Here is a 21,268-nt window from a genome sequence, read left to right on the forward strand (position 1 = left end):
ATCCCATGAAGGAAGGCAAATTCGATCCTGAATGTGCGTGGCACAGGCATCCCGCAAGAGTAAGACGACCAACCACTCGTGAAGAGTCGGCAGTAGCGACCCTTCAGGCCGGGAACGGTTAGCCGACCTCCAGGAGGGACGGGTTAGGAAAGAGTGAGCCCTCTGCCCGTGAAGCCGCCTGGCTGGACCCTTGTTGGTATCAAGAGTCCGCAGGACCGGAAGGAGAAGGACCTCTGACAGGCGGTTCTGCGAGCCTTATCCAGAGGCAAAAATTTGCTCTTTTCATCCGTTGCCTCACTTCCTGAAGGCGGTGCTCGCTTTCCAGGCAATCGGCTACATGGAGCGACGGAGTGCTACCAGGTAGCCAGTGGCAAGGGCAGCCCAGCGGCTGCGCCTGGAAGCAGAACACAGAAAATCTCCAGCTAAGGAGCAATGGAGAGCTAGTGAGAAACCTGCTGTCTCAAAAGCCAATTTAGCCAAGGTTTCCACCTTCTTGTCCGCTGGATCCTTGAAGGCAGCCGCATTGGCCAACAGCAGGGTAGACACCTTAGCGAGGCTGGAGACCGGTGCATCCACAGTTGGAGAGGAGGTCCACTGAGCAATGAGGTCCTTGGCAAAGTGATACTGCGCCTTTGTCTTCTTCGTTTCCTGAAACTTCTGTCAGGGTGCATCCAGGCGGATTCCAGCAGGGCGTCAAATTCAGCGTGCTGAAAGTCCTGGGTGCCGGACGGGCACAAAGAAAGAAGATTTCTGGAGCCACGTCCAAAGTTCCTGGGTCCTTTAGATGGGAGGTGTCTCTTATGGCCGAAACCAATGAGTACACCACATGAGGCATATCCGTGCAGTCCTCAGAATCCGAAGCCAAATCGGAAACCTCATCCACAAGTTCCTCAGCAGAATGGGAACGAGGTAAGGCAGCCCTGGAAGGGGTCAGGCACGATAAAAGGGAACTTCTGGAGCCACGTCCAAAGTTCCTGGGTCCTCTAGATGGAAGGTGTCTCTTATGGCCGAACCAATGAGTGCACCATGTACGACATATCCGTGCAGTCCTCGGAGTCAGAGGCCGATTGGAAACTTCATCAACAAGTTCTCCAGGTGAATATGAACGTGTGAGGCGGCCCTGGAAGAACGAGAGACTGACCTGGTACGCGGGTCTGGAGAGCCAGAGCGGCGACCATGGGAGCGTCTCGTGCTACAAGTAGGAGCAACGGGGCGATGCCTGTGAGGGGAGCCTGCCCAAAGACTCGGGGGATGAGTCAGATGAACACCGCTATGACGCTACAAGAGTAACAGTATAGGGGGAATCCGGAGGGCCCGTGTAGGGAGAGCCTCTCCAAGGCAATCACTACATACCGGAAGACCTGAGCCAAGTCTGATATGGACTGGCAGAGGGAGGGAACCCAGGCTGGAGGGGCGGCCGAACCCACCGGGTCTGGAAGAACAACCATGGTAGAATAGCAGGGGGGTCTGGGGGAGCAGTGTGCAGGCCGAACAAGTGGTTCGGCAGAACCAGACATTTTTTAAGTTACAACCTTTGTCCCTAAGGCAGCTGTGAGTAGCATTTTGCATGAGAAAACCTCTGAACCAATAAGCCAGAGGGGCTGTGCTACACACAAGGGCTCTGATTGGCCCTGCAAAAAAAATTAAATAAAAAAAAAAAAAACCGGCGCGCACGGCGCCGATTGGGGCTTAGTTCGCGCCCTAATGCAGGCTTTGGTGGCTCTGGGTGGGCGGAGTCAACGCGCACCAGGCCGCCGAAGTAAATACAGGCCGGACCTTAATGGCGCCGGCCCCGAGCGCATATGCGAAAGCATATGCGGCTGCGGGGAAAGGGAGGGAGGGGGCAGAAGATAGTGTCGGCAGCCGCGCTGCCGAAACGAAAGTAGGAACGGGCGCCGAGCGCCCGCAGCAAAAAATATGTAGCCCGGTCCCTAATGGCGAGATACTGTCGGCAGCCACGCTGCCAAAATGAAAATAAGAACGGGCGCAGAAGGAGAGATCTGCAGCCGCGGAAATACTGTGAAAAAATACCACACATAATAAACTGTGAAACAAACATGTCTGCTAAGCCCCAGTATAGTAAAGAACCCCCCATAAAGGAAAGGAGGGAAAATCCCTCCTGGCCAGCCCCAACAGTCTTCATTTTTTACAAGAGGTATAAGGAGAAAAATCCCCTCAAAATGTGCAACCCAATTTCTCTTCAGTAAGGAAATACCTCATGTGTATGTCAAGTGTTCGGCGGGCGCAGTAGAGGGCTCCAAAGGGAAGGAGCGACAATGGGATTTTGGAGAGTGAGTTTTTCTGAAATGGTTTTTGGCGGGCATGTCACATTTAGGAAGCCCCTATAGTGCCAGAACAGCAGAAAACCCCCACATGGCATACCATTTTGGAAACTACACCCCTCAAGACACGTAACAAGGGGTCCAGTGGGCCTTAACACCCCACAGGTGTTTGATGACTTTTAGTTAAAGTCGCATGTGTAAATGAAAAATGTTTTTCCACTTAAGTGTAGTTTCCCAAATTTACCATTTTTATAAAAGGTAATAGGAGAAAATGCCCCCCAAAATTTGTAACCCCCATCTCTTCTGAGTATGGAGACACCCCATGATAGGATGTAAAATGCTCTGCAGGCAAACTACAATGCTCAGAAGAGGAGTCACACTTGGCTATTGGAAAGCAAATTTTGCTGAAATGGTTTTTGGGGGGCATGTTGCATTTGGGAAGCCCCTATGGTGCCAGAACAGCAAAAAAAAAAAAAAAAAAAACACATGGCATACTAATTTGGAAACTACACCCCTCAAGGAATGTAACAAGGGGTACAGTGAACCTTAACAACTCACAGGTATTTCACGACTTGTTAAAATTGGATGTGTAAATGAAAAATTAAAAATAATTTTCACAAAAATGCTGTTTTTCCCCCAAATTTTTGGGAAATACCCCATGTGTGGACGTCAAGTGCTCTGCTGGCGCACTACAATGCTCAGAAGAGAAGGAGCGCCATTGAGCTTATGGGAGAGAGAATTTGTTTGGAATGGAAGTCGGGGGCCATGTGCGTTAACAAAGCCCCCGTGGTGCCAGAACAGTGGACCCCCAAATGTGACCCCATTTTGGAAACTAGACCCCTCACAGAATTTAATAAGGGGTGCAGTGAGCATCTACACTTCACTGGCGTTTGACAGATCTTTGGAACAGTTGGCTGAGTAAATGAAAAATTAAATTTCATTTTCACGAACCACTGTTCCAAAAATCTGTCAGACACCTGTAGTGTGTAAATGCTCACTGTACCCCTTATTACATTATGTGAGGGGTGTGGTTTCCAAAATGGGGTCACGTGTGTGTGTGTGTGTGTGTGTGTGTGTGTGTGTGTGTGTGTGTGTGTGTGTGGGGTCCACTGTTCTGGCAACACGGGGGGCTTTGTAAACACACATGGCCTTCAATTCCGGACAAATTTTCTCTTCAAAATCCCAATGGCGTGCCTTCTCTTCTGAGCAAGTTCGCCAGCAGAGCACTTTATATCCACATATGGGGTATGTTCTTACTCAGAAGAAATGGGGTTACAAATTTTGTGGGGCTTTTTTCCTATTTTACCTTGTGAAAATTAAAAAGTTAAGGTAACGCCAGCATCCAACTTTAACGAAAATTCGTCAAACACCTGTGGGGTGTTAAGGCTCACTATACCCCTTGTTACGTTCCGTGAGGGGTGTAGTTTCCAAAATGGGGTCACATGTGGGTATTTTTTTTGCGTTTATGTCAGAACTGCTGTAAAATCAGCCACCCCTGTGCAAACCACCAATTTAGGCCTCAAATGTACATAGTGCTCTCACTCCTGAGCCTTGCTGTGCGCCCGCAGAGCATTTTACGCCCACATATGGGGTATGTCCGTACTCAGGAGAAATTGCGTTACAAGTTTTGGGGGTCTTTTTTTCCTTTTACCTCTTGTATGTTAGTGTAAAAAAATTTAAAGTTTTACACTAACAGGCTGGTGTAGACCCCAACTTTTCCTTTTCATAAGTGGTAAAAGGAGAAAAAGCCCCCCAAAATTTGTAGTGCAATTTCTCCAGAGTACGGAAATATCCCATATGTGGCCCTAAACTGTTTCCTTGAAATACGACAGGGCTCTGAAGTGAGAGAGTGCCATGCGCATTTGAGGACTAAATTAGGGATTGCACAGGGGTGGACATAGGGGTATTCTACAACCAGCGATTCCCAAACAGGGTGCCTCCAGCTGTTGCTAAACTCCCAGCATGCCTGGACACTGCCGTACAATATGTTTTTCAGTTTTATTGGGGGGGGGGCTGCGGACAGTGAAAGGGGGTGTATATGTAGTGTTTTACCCTTTATTGTGCGCGTTATTGTAGTGTTTTTAGGGTACATTCGCAATAGCAGAGGTTTACAGTGAGTTTCCCGCTAGGAGTTTGTGCTGTGGCAGCTCGTACTTGAAGCTGGAGACTCACTGTTAACCTGCCCGTGTGAATGTACCCTGTACATTCCCATGGGGGGGGGGGCGAACCTCCAGCTGTTTCAAAACTACAACTTCCAGCATGTACTGACAGACCGTGCATGCTGGGAGTTGTACTTTTGTAACAGCTGAAGGAACACTGGTTGGAAAACCAGTTAGGTTCTGTTACCTAACTCAGTATTTTCCAACCAGTGTGCCTCCAGCTATTGCAAAACTACAACTCCCAGCATGTCCTGATCGCCGAAGGACATGCTGAGGTAGTTATGCAACAGCTGTAGGTCCGCAACTAAAACTCCCAGCATGCCGATACGGCTGTTTGCGGTTTGGGCATGCTGGGATTTGCAGTTTTTCAACATCTGGAGGGCTACAGTTTAGAGACCACTGAACAGTGATCGCCAAACTGCGGTCCTCCAGATGTTGCAAAACTACAAATCCCAGCATGCCCAGACAGCAAACTGCTGTGTGGGCATGCTAGTAGTTGTAGTTTTGCAAGATCTAGAGGGCCACAGTTTAGATACCACTGTATAGTGGTCTCAGACTGTAGCCCTTCAGATGTTGCTAGGCAAATCACCGGCTTCCGTTGGATCCAGTGAGCCAGCTGCACGACATCGCCGCCCGCCAATCACAGTCGCTCGCAGCCTCCGGATGGGTAGGTGGATCTTCTGCCGCCCGTCCTCCTCGGTTTCCTCGTTCTGCCCCGCCTATTGTGGGTGGGCAGAACGGGGAAACCGAAAGTTGACCAACCCCCCCCCCCCCCCCCCCCGATCTGCTATTGGTCATCGCTTCTGGCGACCAATAGCAGGGATAGGAGGGGTGGCACCCCCTGCCACCTTACTCCTATCCGTTCAGGTGGATAGTGGGTGTCTGACAACTGCGATCCCCCTTATATACCGGGTCAACATAGACCCGTATGACCCGGAATCGGCACAAATAGCCGGTGTGAATTCACCGGCGATTGCCGACTTGGGGGGGGGGGGGGGGGGGGTGTGGGGGGTCTTTTGCACGGGGACCAAAATGCCCACGGGCGTACAGGTACACCCATGGTCCTTAAGTACCAGGGAGCAAAGGCTTACCTGTACGCCCTTGGTCCTTACGTTGTTAATACCAACAATTCAGTCAAAAAATTAAAACAACAATTTTCACTTTTACGGCCCACTGTTTCAAAAAAACTCACTATAACCCCTGTTACGTTCCTTGAGGGGTGTAGTTTCCAAAATGGTGTCACATGTGTGGGGTTACTGCTGTTCTTGCACAATGGGGGCTTTGTAAACGCACATGGCCCCTGACTAATTCCAACAAACTTTTCACTCCAAAAGCCCAATGGCGCTTCTTCTATTCTGAGCATTGCAGTGCGTCCACAGAGCACTTTACATTCACATATGGGGCACTCTCTCTCTCAGGGTAAAAGGCCCCCAAAATTTGTAGTACAATTTCTCCTATTACTCCATTTGAAAATGAAACATTTGGGGTAACACTATCTATATAATGCAAAAAATCTAATTTTTCACTTTTACGACCCACTGTTCAAAAAACCTGTGAGGTGTAAGTACTCACTGTAACCCTTGTTACGTTCCTGGAGGTGTCTAGTTTCCAAAATGGTGTAACATGTCGGGGGGGGGGGGGTTTCTGCTGTTCTGGCACCATGGGAGGTTTGTAGATGCACATGGCCCCCGAATTCAATTTCAGCAAAATTCCTTTCCAAAAGTCCGATGGCGCTCCTTCTGTTCTGAGACCTGTAGTGCGGCATCAGAGCACTTAACGTCCACATATAGGGCATTTTCTTAATCGGAAGAAAAAAATTTTGGGGTCCATTTTCTCCTATTACCCCTTGTGAAAAAGAAAAGTTTGGGGTAACACCGTCATTTTAGTGTTAAAAATTAAATTTTCCACTATATCTCTTGTTACATTCCTTGAGGCGTGTAGTTTCAAAAATAGTAAGCTATGTGGTTTTCTTTTGCTGTTCTGGCACCATGGGGGGCTTCCTAAATTCGCTTTAAAAAATCCCACAGTTGCTCTTTCCCTCTTGAGCCATGTTGTGAGCCCGCAGAGCACTTTATGTCAACATATGAGGTATTTCCATAGTCAAGAGAAATTGGGCTACAGATTATGGGGGGGTGGCTTTTTCTCCATTTACCACTTTTTAAAAATGAAAGAAAATGGGGTTCCAAGAACATGCTAGTGTAAAAAAAAAAAAAAAAAAATGCAGATTTTTATTTTTCTCCTCCACTTTGCTGCTGTTCTGTAAAACACCTAAAAGGGTTACCAAACTTTCTGAATGTCCTTTGAATATTTTGAGGGGTGTAGTTTCTATAATGGGGGTCATTTATGGGTTATTTCTCACAGAAAGGCTCCTCAAATCCACTTCAAACTTAACCGGTCCCTGAAAAATTAAAATTTTGACATTTTTGTGAAAATTTTGAAAATTGCTGCTATACTTTGAAGCCCTCTAATGTCGTCAAAAAGTAAAAACATGCAAACTTTATGTAGACAATGTATTTGTGAATATATAATTTGCAATATTCATTTTCCTTACAGAGAGTTTCAAAGTTAGAAAAATGCAAAATTTTCAACATTTTCATGAAATTTGGGGGATTTTTCAACAAGGATGCAAGTAATGATGAAAATTTACCACTAGTAGAATATGTAATGAAAAACTAACTCTGCATCAGAATAAAAAAGGTAAAAGCATCCCAGAATTATTAATGCATAAAGTGACAGTGGTCAGAATGGCAAAAAAAGGACTGAGTCCTTAAGGTGAAAATAGTCCCTAGGGGTTAATATGCAGGATACAAAATCACATTTAAGTAGGAACATTATACAGTAGAAGGGAAAGAATAATCAAAATCGGCAATTACTTAAGATCTACAAAATACAGTACATACATCAAAATCACTCACATTAGTTGGAGAGAAGCTTCTTATTTTAAGATCATCATTGATCCATATTCTAGTCACTTCTTTATTAGAAATATCTTTCTTGGCTCCGTTGATAAGATCAGCTATCAATACAAATATTAAATGTAAAAATATAGAAACTGAATAAAAAATTTTAAATAAAATATATGCAGTCAAGTAGCAGTTCATAAAACTTTTCAAGAATACAAAAAAATTGTACTGAAACCCAAGCAGAAGCACTTTTCCTAGCTTTATACACACCTTATATTATATCTCTCTCTCCCCTCTATATCTAGATAAAAAGGGACGAGTATTTTCCTCAGGGGGAGGCACCGCTTCCATTGTAAAAAGGACATTCAAAAAGGCCATTAGCACTCCGCAGGCTTTCTGGGTAAGAAGTAGGGATCGACCGGTATCGTTTTTTTTTTAGGGCCGATACCGATAATCGGTGGAGGTTAGGGCCGATAGCCGATAACTTATACCAATATTCCGGTATAAGTTATCGGCTATTTATCCCCCCGTGACACCGCTGCAGATCAATGATTTAAAGCGGGCGCTTTAAATAAATGCACTGCAGTGGCTTTTGCGGTGCCATAGGCCGCCGCTGCCACCCGCTTCTCTCCCCCTGCCTGTCCGGGGGTCCTGAGACCTATCACCGCCACCGCTACCCCCGCCGTGCCGCACCGCGACCGTCCCCCCTCCCCATCCTCGGTTTTATAATTACCTGTTCCCGGGGTCCACTCCACATCTGGCTCCGGTGGCGTCCTCCTGAACTGTCACTGTGCGCACTGACGGTGACGTGACGTCACGTCGCGCACGTCACTCGTCATTGCGCACAGTGTAACGCAGGACGCAGCAGGAGCAAGAAGTAGCGTGGGCTCCGGGAACAGGTAATTATAAAACCGGGGATGGGGTAGGCAATGGGGCCGGGGCGGTGGGGTAGTGCTGGGCGATATGACCAAAAATGAGTATCACGGTATTTTTCTAAAGTATCACGGTATTTCACAGTATTTTATTTTTTTACATTGAGACTTGCATTGAGGTGGCGTAGCGGAACTAAATGGGCTTTTGGAACTAAATGATCTGAACACTGGAGTACCCTTTTAAATAGATGTAACAAACAACCCTACAGCCTCCAGCTGTTTTAAAACTATAACTCCCAGCATGTTGGACTATATAGTAGTGTATAGTATAGGTCAGTGTTTCCCAACTAGGGGTGCCTCCAGCTGTTGCAAAACTACTACTCCCAGCATGCCCAGACAGCCGTTGGCTGTCCGGGCATGCTGGGAGTTGTAGTTTTGCAACAGCTGGAGGGCCTACTGTAGGTATAGTATATTATACAGACCCCTGTCCATCCCAGAACCCTGACTCACCTTCCCAGTTGCTGCAGGGACCGTCCGGGGAGGGTGGTCCGGGCCATCCATCCTTCCTGTAGTGTCCAGCGGCATTCCGGGTGGAGGGTGAACAGGTCTGGGCTGTCCTTCTCCGGGGGTCCTCTTCTCCACTCCGGGCAGGCTCCAGCCTAGTAACGCTGCATAGACGCAGCTGCGCAGCGATGGCTATGCAGCGTTACTAGGTCGGAGCCTGCCCGGAGTGGAGAAGAGGACCCCCGGAGAAGGACAGCCCGGACCGGTTCACCCTCCACCCGGAATGCCGCCGGACACTACAGGAAGGATGGATGGCCCGGACCACCCCCATTACGGGTAAGTGTAAATTTTTTTTTTTTCTATTGACTCGGAGGGTGGGGGAGGGGCCCGACCGGTATAGCGGTATGGGCAAAAATCCATACCGTGGGAGAAAAACAAACCGAGATGCGGTTCATACCGGTATACCGCCCAGCACTACGGTGGGGGGTGCATCGCGGTGTAGTGCGGTGGGTCGGGGGGCGGTCGCGGTGCGGTGGGGGCAAGGTAATTGCTGATACCGATAATGCCCAAAATCGTGATTATCGGCCGATAATATATCGGCCATACCGATAATCGGTCGATCCCTAGTAAGAAGTATGCAAAGTTTCTCATCACACCACCCTATAAAAAGGTAGCATGCCCTCTGATCAGCCCTGGTTACAAAGTCTCAGAAGCTGATTGGGATTAATGCCAAGTCAGAATTCTCCCCAGAAGGGAAGAGGACCCATCTGCAGACAGCTGTTTTTGGGTGCTTGCCCCTTGTCAGTACAGAGCAGGGTGTTCTGGCTTGGCTGAGAACGAGAGACCTGTAGCGACTAGCTATAATGGACGAGTATTTTCCTCAGGGAGAGGCACCGCTTCCGGTGTAAAACAGATTCAAAAAGGCAGTTAGCACTACGCGAGCTTTCTGGGTAAGTATGCAAAGTTTCTCTTCCCTTCTGGGGAGAATTCTAACTTGGCATTAATTCCAATCAGCTTCTGACACTTTGTAACCAGAGCTGATCAGAGGGCACGCTACCTTATAGGGTGGTGTGATGAGAAATTTTGCATGTTTATATATATGCACTGCACGATTGCGATTAGGAGCCTAAATATTGCGATATCGATATGCGATATAATAAATGGTGAAATCCCGCCATTTCATGTCAAGTCTCCTCCCTTTTACAACTATCCACACATTTTATGCCCCCGCCCATTTCACATCTCCTCCATTTAATTTCTATCTCCCCTGACATTTTCCACTCATGGTCACATCTTCTCCCATGTCACAATCCTCTCCTCCTCCCCCCCCCACCCCCCATGTCAGTTTGTACTGCAGCAATACACTAGGTTTCCCGGGCTGTTTTCAAATGACCAACCTAGTGTTTGCTGCTGAAAAAGACCTTTCCCCGTCAGCCAATCACTGGCTTGACACGCCACACCGCTGCATCCAGTGACTGGCTGAAAAGGGAGAGGTCCTACTGCTTGTATGGAGAAGAGATGAGACATAGGACCACACGGAGGGAGACTGCATCTGCAGTAGGTGAACAGAAGCTTTTTTTTCTTCTCCCTGCGCCCTTTTACTTAGCTCTGTTTTTCTACCAGGGTGCCTCCAGCTGTTGTGAGACTACTACAACCAGCATGCCCGGACAGCCTTTGCCAGTCTGGGCATGCTGGTAGTTTTAGTTTTGCAACAGCTGGAGGCACCCTGGTTGGGAAACGCTGACTTTTAGCATTTAAATTTGTTTTTACCTGCTGTGGCCGGCCCCGCCTGCAGCAGCACACGGGAGCCGGCCCGAGCAGATAATCGCGATTCGATTGCTTTTGAGATATCGTGCCGCCCATATTATACATATATATATATATATATATATATATATATATATATATATATATATATATATATATATATATATATATATATGGAGATTTTTGTGTACTCACTGTAAAATCCCTCTCAGCCTTCATTGGGGGACACCTATACTGATGGGTATATGCTCTTGCCACAAGGAGGCACTGACACTAGGAAAAAAAAAAAAAAAAAAAGTCTGCTCCTCCCTGGCAAGATATACCCGCCCACTGGAAGTGAGGTAATCAGTTTTGTCACAAAGCAGTAGGAGAAGCCAACAAAGAAATACGTCCAAAGGACTCTAGAACAGAATCCTGGATAAAAACCAAATAACCGGAAAAGACAAAAAAAAAAATGGGTTGGTTCCCAGGAGGCGAAAAGAGCTTTACTGGCAGAATCCAGATGACCGGAATGCCTTCCATCCCTGGAGTACATGGACCCCGAAGGAGGAGACGAAGGAAGAACGGACCAAAAAAGTAGCAGAACGCCCTGAAAAGGGCATGCCGGAACACCAGAGCGACAGACATGGGAGGTGGAGGTTACTGAGTCTCCTGAAAGACTTCCATCCGAAGGGTAAGTAAACCGAAGGTTCGCAAAATGCTCCAGGTGACAAATGTCTGTGACAAGACAGAAGAAGAGCGGAACAGAAAAGACGCCCCACAAATGGGATCGCAAAGAAGTCTGGGCAGGAGTGCTACACGTGCCCGAGACCTTAACCATCACTAAGGCCCAAGAAACCAGGAGGGCCAACCTAGAAAAAGGCGAAGCAACATTTCGCCAGGACGGGAAAGGAAGGGGAACAACCGGGAACATAGCAGGGCACAAGAAGGTTATTCCAGAGACAGTGGTGTCAGTGAAGTGCAACCGACACTGTCAAAGGGGAGGATGAACACACCCTCCAGTGATATTGCACCGAGGAAGGAGGAGAGCAATGGAAGGACCACAACAACAGACAGTGGCAAGACCGGCTGTTGTTGAGTCATACATGAATGCATAAACTCTGCCCACAGAGGAGTGTGTCAAGGCTGCAATAGTGGGCAAAAGCAAGCATGCATGGTCAACCAAAGGGCATGCTGGGAGTTTCAAGTAAAAAGACAGCAAAAAGCTAATCTGAATGCTTACAGCCAAAAACCAAGGGCCCAGCCCGCTACCCCACCTAAACAGTGGGAAGAGAGAAAAGGCTCCATCTCGGTAGTCCAAAGCGCTCAGCGAAATAGTCCCCCCTAGAAGAGGGGAAAACAAGGGGTGGTCGGGAGGAAACCCATGCCCTCAACCTTTAGGGGTCAGGAGATTCACTATAGAGGTAGTCGGAGGGCTTATCTCTGTTCCCTGCTGTCCCGTGGCTCTGTCATTGATAGATCCTGGCTGGACTAGGCCACAGAGCGCACAGATCAATGAGTTCAATAGAACTCTATTCATCTGTATGAGGAATCTAATGATTCCTCCTAAAAGGCTAATAAAGTGTAAATAAAAAAAAATAAAAATAAAACAACGTTTTAATTAAAGTTTAAAAGACACACGTTAACCCCTAATTCCATGTTAAAAGTTCAAATCACCCCCCTTTTCCTATATAAAAACATGCAAACTTAATAAAAATGAAACATTTGGTATCGCTTCTTGTGGAATTGTACGACCTATTAAAATATAACATTATGTATCCCCTACGGTAAATGTAAAAAAAAAATAAATAAATAAATAAATAAATTTGCATCTAAAAGCGAAAATTGGTCCGGACAAGTGGATCGTCATGAGGGACAAGTAGATTTTGCTCCATTTTAGTCCCGTGGACAAGCAGTTTTTTTTTTTTTAAATAAAAATTTCCACTCCCCTGAGACTAATGACTAGTTGACTGGCAGCAGCCCCATGTGCCTGCAGTCCTGCCTGGGAGATCGGGAGAGGTTTAGGAGCCGTGAATTGAATCCCCTACGCCAGGACTTCAGCAGCAGATAACTCAGCCCTTGGAGAAGTGGCAGGTGGCAGAGAAAACCATGCAGACCACTGTCTGGCTTACTGGTATGGGTCCATGTAGACAACGGTGCACTCCAGCGGCCACCTCGCACTAACAGTGGGGTACCGAAATCCTGCAGCGGACGTTGCAGTTGCGAGAGGAGTGACAGGTGAGACTACTGTCTTGCCTAATGAGAGCAGGTGCAATCCATGACCTCGCTGGGACACTTGCACAGAGATCTCACACTGGACAGGGGACCAGGGACAGCAGCTGCGGCAGCCTGTGGAGGAGGGAATAATGTATGTACACGACAAAAACACCTGAAACATGGCAAACAAGTCATGAAAATCTGTGGTAAAGGAGAAACAGTCCTGACTGTAACCCCGGTATCTTCCAAGGAATCATGAAATCCCTGGCACAACCCGCCACAGCGAGTCACATGTCTCTGACAGAGTAAGAACCCTGGCGAAAGCAGGCATGCCTCAAATGACTCATGCAATGTGTAATATCAGGGCCTGTACCCCCCACCCCCACGAGAGTACCCGAAGATACTAGGGGTGTGAATCGCCAAGAATTTGGCGATTCGAATCGCGATACCAGTGTGGCGATTCGATATATCCCGATATATCGCGATACCGTCTAGGTGACGATACATCGCGATATATCCCGATTCTGTCTAAAAAACAATGTCTTTTACACTTTTATTAAAACTATTTTTATTTTATTTTTTTTGTACACTTTATTAGTCTTTTAGGAATCATTAGATTCCTCTGACAGATGAATAGAGTTCTATTGAACTCCATTTATCTGCGATCCATTGATAGAGCCTGGTCCAGCCAGGCTCTATCAATGACAGAGCCACGGAGAGCATACACATCTCCCTTTAGACGCCGCTTTCAGCTTTGACAGCGGCGATCTAAAGGGTTAATAGCCAGCCGCGGCGATCGCTGCATGCTGGCTATTAGCGGCGGCCCCCGGCTACTGAGAACAGCTGGGGGCTGCAGAGTATGGAGCGGGCACGAGTCGGGAGCCCGCTCCATACAGACTGCAGAGCACCGCATGCTGGATATTAGCGGCGGTGAAGCATCAGCGGCCCCCGGATATGAAATCAGCCGGGGGTTGCAGAGTATGGAGCGGGCACGAGTCGGAGCCCGCTCCGTACACCCAGAGCGCCGCCGTGTCAGGTCCGGCTGCCAAAATGTGGAACTTGTATCTCCTGATGCCCGGGACATGCTGTTTTGGGGATCAGGAGATACAAATTTCACATCATTAAGAGAATGGATTCAAAAATATTTTGAATCGATTCAGTATCGGCAAGTGAAAAATCGCGATAATCGCGGGAATCTATTTTTTCTTACATCCCTAGAAGATACTGCCATATCGGGTCAAGCATGGGGCGACGCAAGCAAGCTTCGAAATCTGCCCACGTGCTCAAAAGGCCCACGTGAAGGAAAGTGGAGCTATGCCCACTCCACCACCTCCAAAAGAGCGACCAGCCAGGGTGGGGAATTAGAACCCCACTTTACTACTGAGGGGGAGACAGAGATATGCTCAGAGTCCCCGTGCAGCAAAACAGCAGCCAACAACTGTGAGGGGGAAAGATGGCGGAGCCTCTTTTCCACCCCACTGTAACCGCTGCTGGGTGAGGCAGCTAAAATGAAACTGACGGGTCCCACTCTGAAGGAAAGAGGACGGGGGCAGAGCTAATCTCCGAGACCTGTCCCTCCGATGGCGGGGAGGGAGAGCAGTGGTGCCTAGTTGGGAAGGGTCCCACCGGGCTGGAGGAGACTACGGCTCTGAACCAGGGAGTCAGAGGAGATACAGCCTCTGACATACCTGGTAGCGCTAATGACTCCTGCAGCATGCCAAGTTCGGAGGACTAGCTGAGGCGGAGGAGAGGGGCAGAGTGACAGATCCTTCCCTGCTGGGTGCTCCGAAGGTAGTGCCGGCAGAGTAGGGAGAGAGACTCCTCACAGACATACCCTAGAGTCCCATCTTAGAACTCTTGGAGAGGGCGGAGCTACCTGCCGCCATTTTAGCTCCCACCGGCCAGTGCAGCAGGCGACAAGGGATCTGCTGCGCAATAAGTACAGGGAGCTTCCGCTAAAGCCGGCAGCTGCCCCGAGACAGGACGGGCAGGTGAGACCACCAGAGGGTCCAGACCACAATAAAGATAGGACTAGGGACCCCTCAAATTTCCCCATGGAGGAACGGCATATCCTCATTGAAGCAGATGCCCACCAGTACTACCACAGGCCCTTCACCAAGGGAGAAAATTAACCCCTAACTTCCTGTGTCAGGAGGGAGGAGGGGGGGGGGGGGGGACATCCTCACATGTCTTCACACTTGACCTAGTGAGGTAGTCAGCCAGCTTTTTAGTTACCTGCATCACGCCATGCTGTGACAGACAGGACGAGCAGGGAAATAGGGGGACCCTAGGTGCAACCCCAGGCGCTGGCTGTTGGCGTGAAGGGGTTAACGGTGCATTTTGCTCTATGCCCCGTGCCCCTTAGCCACATATGGGGGAGGGAAACAGGTTCAGCGCCATGCTCCAGAACCCCCACCTGAAAAAACGGAAACAAAAGGTAGTAAAGAATCTAACTAAACAACCCTTACTGGAAGATAATAATAATAATAATAATAATAAAAAAAAAGTCTGGGGAGCTCCCAGACCTGTGCCTTGTCTCCTGCTGACACTAGTTAAACTGATTACCTCACTTCCAGTGGGCGGGTATATCCTGCCAGGGAGGAGCCAACTTTTTTTCCTAGTGTCAGCACCTCCTAGTGGAGCATATACCCATCAGTATAGGTGTCCCCCAATGAAGAGTGACCGAGAAATTTTATTATATACCTTTTTTTTCCTTTAAAGAATTCCAGAGTTTATTTTGCTGCCAAAATCAAATCATGCCCAATGGCATTAAGCAAAAAGGAAAGTGGTGTGACAAGAAATATGTACTGCTTCTTAGGAACTTTACAGTGGAAAGGAAGAAGCAGAAAAGTGAAATTCCCTACTTCCCAGAGACCGAAACAAGAATTTATATCTAACTGCATACTTAAAAACCGCTGTATGGACAACCAGTCACAGGTTTGCCGGTTGCAAAGCAGTTTAAAAAGAAACCTACAAACCATGAACCAAAGTAGAACCCATACTCATGTGAACAACTTTGTCATCTACGACAGTCTAATGTTGGTGATGTGAGAGCTAAGAAATATTGTAGTGTTTAGGAATAGATTTGTGAACGAGGATGGCGTGAAATTACAAAAAAAATAAAATAAAATAAAAATCCACCACCCAACTGTTCTTACCTGTTTTGGTGGCACTTACCACCTTTGGAGAAAATATGACAATTTCTGCAACAAATATAATATATTCGGGAATGTTGTAGAATTACCAAGCACTTAACCATAAACATGAAAAGACCATGCAGTAACCATATAAACTAGTTTAGGAAATTAATTTAAAAATTTTTGAAAAACCTGTCACTCTAAAACCGCAACCATAATGGCGTCATCTATTACAGCAGTGTAGTAGCTGTCATTATTTGCTCTACAAAATGTATACAATAAGTCTTTTCCCATATACAGCTACATCAGCTTATATCACATAGTGTAACAGTAGTGTAAATCCATAGTTTTACCTATGACCACATTTACCTCACCAGAATACACTGTGCAAGAGCCATTTCCTTACAGACAAAAAAGGTGATCATGCCGTGTAATAAGGAAAAGCTTTTCTGGTACATGTGAAGGGATAACAAAAAAGTACCCATCTCTTTATATCCCCACCATCAAACATTTAGAAACAGTACTGGTAAAAAACATAAAAAAAATTAGTGTTTCCAGTCACTGATCGCTATGTAATATTGTATTTGCTATCACTTGGGCTCGTGGGCCATAGACCTAGAAAATGTAATTCTCATGAACAGGGCCTTCTCTGCTCTTGTTTGAATATGTGTAGAGATGAGCGAACGTACAGTAAATTCGATTAGTCACGAACTTCTCGGCTCGGCATTTGATGACTTATCCTGCATAAATTAGTTCAGCTTTCAGGTGCTCCCGTGGGCTGGAGAAGGTGGATACAGTCCTAGGAGACTCTTTCCTAGGACTGTATCCACCTTTTCCAGCCTACCGGAGCACCGGAAAGCTGAACTAATTTATGCAGGATAAGTCATCAACTGCCGAGCCGAGAAGTTCGTGACTAATCGAATTTACTGTAAGTTTGCTCATCTCTAAATATGTGTAATACTGTAATGTCTGATATTTGTCTTCATTTGTAGCCTCAAAATAGTACATTGCTGAGAAACTTGTTGGTACTGTATAAAAAAAATTATTATACTTTTCTTGCATCTTGCTCCAAAGGTCCAGACTAGTGTTAAAGGAGATCTCCGGTGAAAATTACCTTACCCCTATCCACAATATAGGTGATAAGTAGCTGATGGCAGGGGTCCGACCGCTGGGGATGGGACCCAGTGCTCTGTGAGGAGCACGTGCTGCAGCTGGCACATGCTCCGTTCATTTCTATTGGAGCACTGAGAAGACCCAAGTACAGATTGTGGCATCATTGGCACTCCCATAGAAATAAATGGAGTGTGTGCCGTCTACATGTAGACAACAGATTCCTCAGAGTGCCATGGACCCATCCTGGAGATCAGCGGTCAGACCCCCTGTGGATAAGGTCATTTTCACACAAGCACTCCTTTAATAAGGACCTATTCTTTTGCCTTAACATGTATTCCACTTTCCTTAATGGAAGAAATATGTAATGGGTCTATGAACACAAAAAACATTTGTAACATTAGTAGTAGATGAATGTATGACTAGTCTGATTAAAGCATCAAAAACCTGCATGAACATTACACTTTGTAGGACAATCAGACATATTGGATATATTGCAGATGTTCTGCAGTGGATTCTGCAAGGCACTACAGCAGTGTTTTCCCAAACTACAACTTGCATGCTGGAAGTTGTAGTTTCACAACAGCTAGAGGCACCCTGGTTGGGAAACACATTTTAAGAGACCTTTCCCAAGCTATGGAGAAGAACTGCTGCAATTCTGCATATCAAATTTGTTTGACTGTACACATATGGCTGGGGGGTGAGGTGAAAATTAGAGCCTAAACTCCTTTAATGTGAACCGTCACTCCTGGTCTGTGCTAGTCAGGGATACTACCTGAGAATTCATTGTCCCCACATGAAGTGCCCGCTCAGCACAACATCGCTGCAATCAATGACTGGCTGAGCAAGGCAATTCCACCAGGAAGCAGAAGGAACAGCATTGAAGTGACATATGCTGGGGCTCAGGGTACATTTTCTTTATTTTCACACCATCCACAGCCATATAGAAAATTTTACGCCTGGTCAAGGTGGCCTTTTATACCCTATAAAGGTGGCCTTAAACATCAAAGAATTCAGTAGAGCCTCCAATGATCCCACATTTGCATAACTTGAAAGGAAAGTCACTATACATACTTGCAGCAGTTGCAACTGGCTGAGCAATATTAGATGGTGGCTTCAGTTTCATTAATTTATTCAGACTGCTGGTTTTAAGTAGGTCTTTTAGCTGGATTTGTTCTTTTGATGGTACAGCAGACACAGTGGTTTGGACAAGGGGTGCAGCTGTGGATGGTCTTGTTGCAGCACTTGTCTGAAGAATTTTTGTTACGGTAATAGTCTGGCGAGTGGTAGTAACAGTAGGAGTCTTTGTCATCACTATTGTGTTTCCAAGAGTTGGCAATTGGTTTATTTGATTTAGGACAAATGTTGTTGTTGATGGAGGCTGCAAGAGAATTAAAACATATGTCAATTAAACTTTAAACATTGCTATATAAAAAGGTTCAATTTACGATTATATATTAACCCCATTTGGGCCTTTATGACACAGCCAGCTTCATTTTTGCATTTTTGTTTTTTCCTCCTTGCCTTCTAAGAGCTTTTTTTTCCTCCCATCTTCAGGCTCATTTTATGGGCCGTAATCTGTACTTTTTATATGTACAGTCAAGAAACATGGATGATTAGTCATCAGGTTCTGCAGCCCCCCCCCCCCCCCCCCCCGCCCCATGTCGGCGATCTCCGCAAATAGCCGGTGTTAATTGCGGCGATTTGGGTCATATGGGTCACGTGTGACCCGATGACCCGGAGATACACCCCCCAATCACCTACTGTATCTATGGGGAGGTGGAGATTTTGTGTCCCCCCCCCCCCCCCCAGGAGCGCTGCTAGCAGCTGGCAGGGGAGGGGTTAATGACCTCTTCTCGACGCTCTGCCAGCTTACTGAGTTCAGTCAGTGGGCAGAGCTGCAAGAAGGAGCCAGGGACCCCCATCTGCCGAGATCGGAGCCCCTCAGGGCAGAAGACACCACCTTAGAGCAGGGAAAGAATACAGTAAAGGGACAGGTAGGACTGTAAAAAAATAAAAATAAAAAAATATAAATTATGTAAAAAAACAAAACGCTAATAGGTCCAGTCTCCTAGGACTGTATCCCCTTTTCCAGCCCACCGGAGCACCTGAAAGCTGAACTAATTTATGCAGGATAAATCATCAACTGCCGAGCCGAGAAGTTCGTGACAAATCGAATTTACTGTAAATTCGCTCATCTCTAGTCGCTTCACATTTTGGGTGAATAAAATATTTTTGTACATTGGATCACTGGAGTGCCACCCTATTATTTTTGGGGAAAAAAAAAAAATATTATATATTATATATATATATATATATATATATATATATATATATATATATATATATATATAAATAAATGGGGATGAGTATTTATCTCAGATGCAGATGGGTAGAAACTTTCCTTTTGGGAAGTAGTCTGGCTTGGCTGAAATCCCGATTAGCTTTTCATATTCCTTAACAGGAGCTAAGCTGATACCAGGGAACACTACCTGAATAAGGTGGTGTAATGAGCTGCTAAAAAAAAAAAAAAAAAAAAAGAATCCAAGTAGGAGTATTTTTTTTTTTTATCTTTAAATTGATTTTGATCCTAAGGCAACCCTTATAACATCTGACCACTTCCAAATTTGTCTTATAAAGTATTCCCAACTCATGTTTCTCATTTACTTGCAAATAAAAATATCTTCATTTTTAAAGGGGGAACATTTTCAATTTAACTTTCTGGCAGCAGTTGATTTAAACAGATTTGTAAATTACTTCCATTTAACAATCTTAATCCTTCCAGTACCTGTATGCTCCGCAGGAAGTTATTTTCTTTTTATATTTCCTTTCTGTCTGACCACAGTGCTCTCTGCTGACACCTATGTAAATTTTAGGAACTGACTGGAGCAGGAGAGGTTTGCTATGGGGATTTGCTCCTACTCTGGACAGTTCCTAAAATGGACAGAGGTGTCAGCAGAGAGCACTGTGGTCAGACAGAAAGGAAATAAAAAAGAAGAGAACAAGTAATTTAGAAATCTGTTCAACTTTTTGGCACCAGTTGATTTTAAAAACGGTTAGTGGAAAAGACTACACAATAAGTGCCTAATATATGCGGTTATTAGCTGTTCTGTAATGCTACTGTGATACACATGCGGTTTATTTTGGCCCAATGTTCTGTATTCCACCCACTTTTGTGTAACATGATGGTTCACCGCAGCCATTTTGTGATGTGACGTCACATAGCCAAGTCATCGCAGGGGTCTTGGCATTCTGCAGTGTCTACACAAAAGATTGTCTAGGCAATGTATTTGCGCCCAGCTCCCACAATGTTTTGGTGTACATCGAGACTACAGTCTGCCAATGTCAGCCCAGTCAATGACTTCCATGGCCCCACTTTAGGCACTATTAGCACAGACCTGTGATCATTCACGCTGTATTTTTGGCGTGGATTACAGAGGCAAAAAGGTAGGGCCACACAGAGCTGGAATGATTAGCATAGTATGGACAAATTCTTGGCTGTGTGGGAAGGACTGCTGCATAACAAGTAGCACCAAAAGTCAGGGAACTGAATGGGTGTAATGCGGTATGGGAGCAGGCTCCAGAGTGCAGATTTTGGGCCGAAAGTCACTCAGCTCACTGTTGAGGAGGGGAGGAATCTGGTGGCGCTAGGACCTAGAGGCACTGCATAAGTCTGCAGACACCAGGGCTTGCTATGCGCCAAGCTTGTTAGGATTCTGGGCCTGCAGGAGACTTGCAGCAGAGCAAAAGAAGATTTCTTCATGGCAGGGCTGTTAATCACACCCTTGTAGGCGTGCTTAGGACAGGAGGGGTGTGATTACAGCCCTGGGCACGGTGACTATTAGCAAACGCAGCACCGTTCAGGGGACTACTTGAGCAGCATTTGCATACAGCATGGGATGTTTTAGAACCCGACTTTATGAAGATTACAGTCATAGGAAACAACTATACATAACTAATTTTCATCCACAGACTAGTATGAGGGCTTTTTTTTCTTTGTAATGACATCACTCATATTACCATAAAATGTATGGCACAACCAAATATAGTACCGTTTGTGCAAGAAAATTAAAAAGAAAACCGCAATTTTGCAAATTTTGGAAGTTTTCATTTTCGCACCATACAATTTATGGTAAAAATGACGTGTTCTTTATTCTGTGGGTTAATACAATTAAAATGATAACCATGATTACATACTTTTCTATTATTGTTGCGCAAAAAAAAAAAAAAATATACATTTTTAACCAAATTAGTGTTTAAAATCCCTCTATTTTGACGACCTATAACTTTAATTTTTCCATTTAAGTGGTGGTACGAGAGCTCATTTTTGGCACCGTG

The 21,268-nt window shown here is 46.0% G+C and overlaps 1 protein-coding gene across 3 annotated transcripts in view; it reads right to left on the reverse strand.

Moving 5' to 3' along the window:
• The window catches only part of SBNO1 (strawberry notch homolog 1), a 123,669-nt gene that overhangs the window by 78,727 nt on the left and 23,674 nt on the right, over positions 1-21,268 (reverse strand). For all 3 annotated transcript variants that reach the window (XM_056535833.1, XM_056535840.1, XM_056535824.1), the window contains 2 exons: positions 18,005-18,311; positions 7,357-7,457 (listed from right to left, as the gene is read on the reverse strand). In XM_056535833.1, the coding sequence (XP_056391808.1) occupies positions 7,357-7,457; positions 18,005-18,311 (408 nt within the window). The remainder of the gene's footprint in view (positions 1-7,356; positions 7,458-18,004; positions 18,312-21,268) is intronic.

Source organism: Hyla sarda, chromosome 1, assembly GCF_029499605.1.
Source record: "Hyla sarda isolate aHylSar1 chromosome 1, aHylSar1.hap1, whole genome shotgun sequence".
NCBI lineage: Eukaryota > Metazoa > Chordata > Amphibia > Anura > Hylidae > Hyla > Hyla sarda.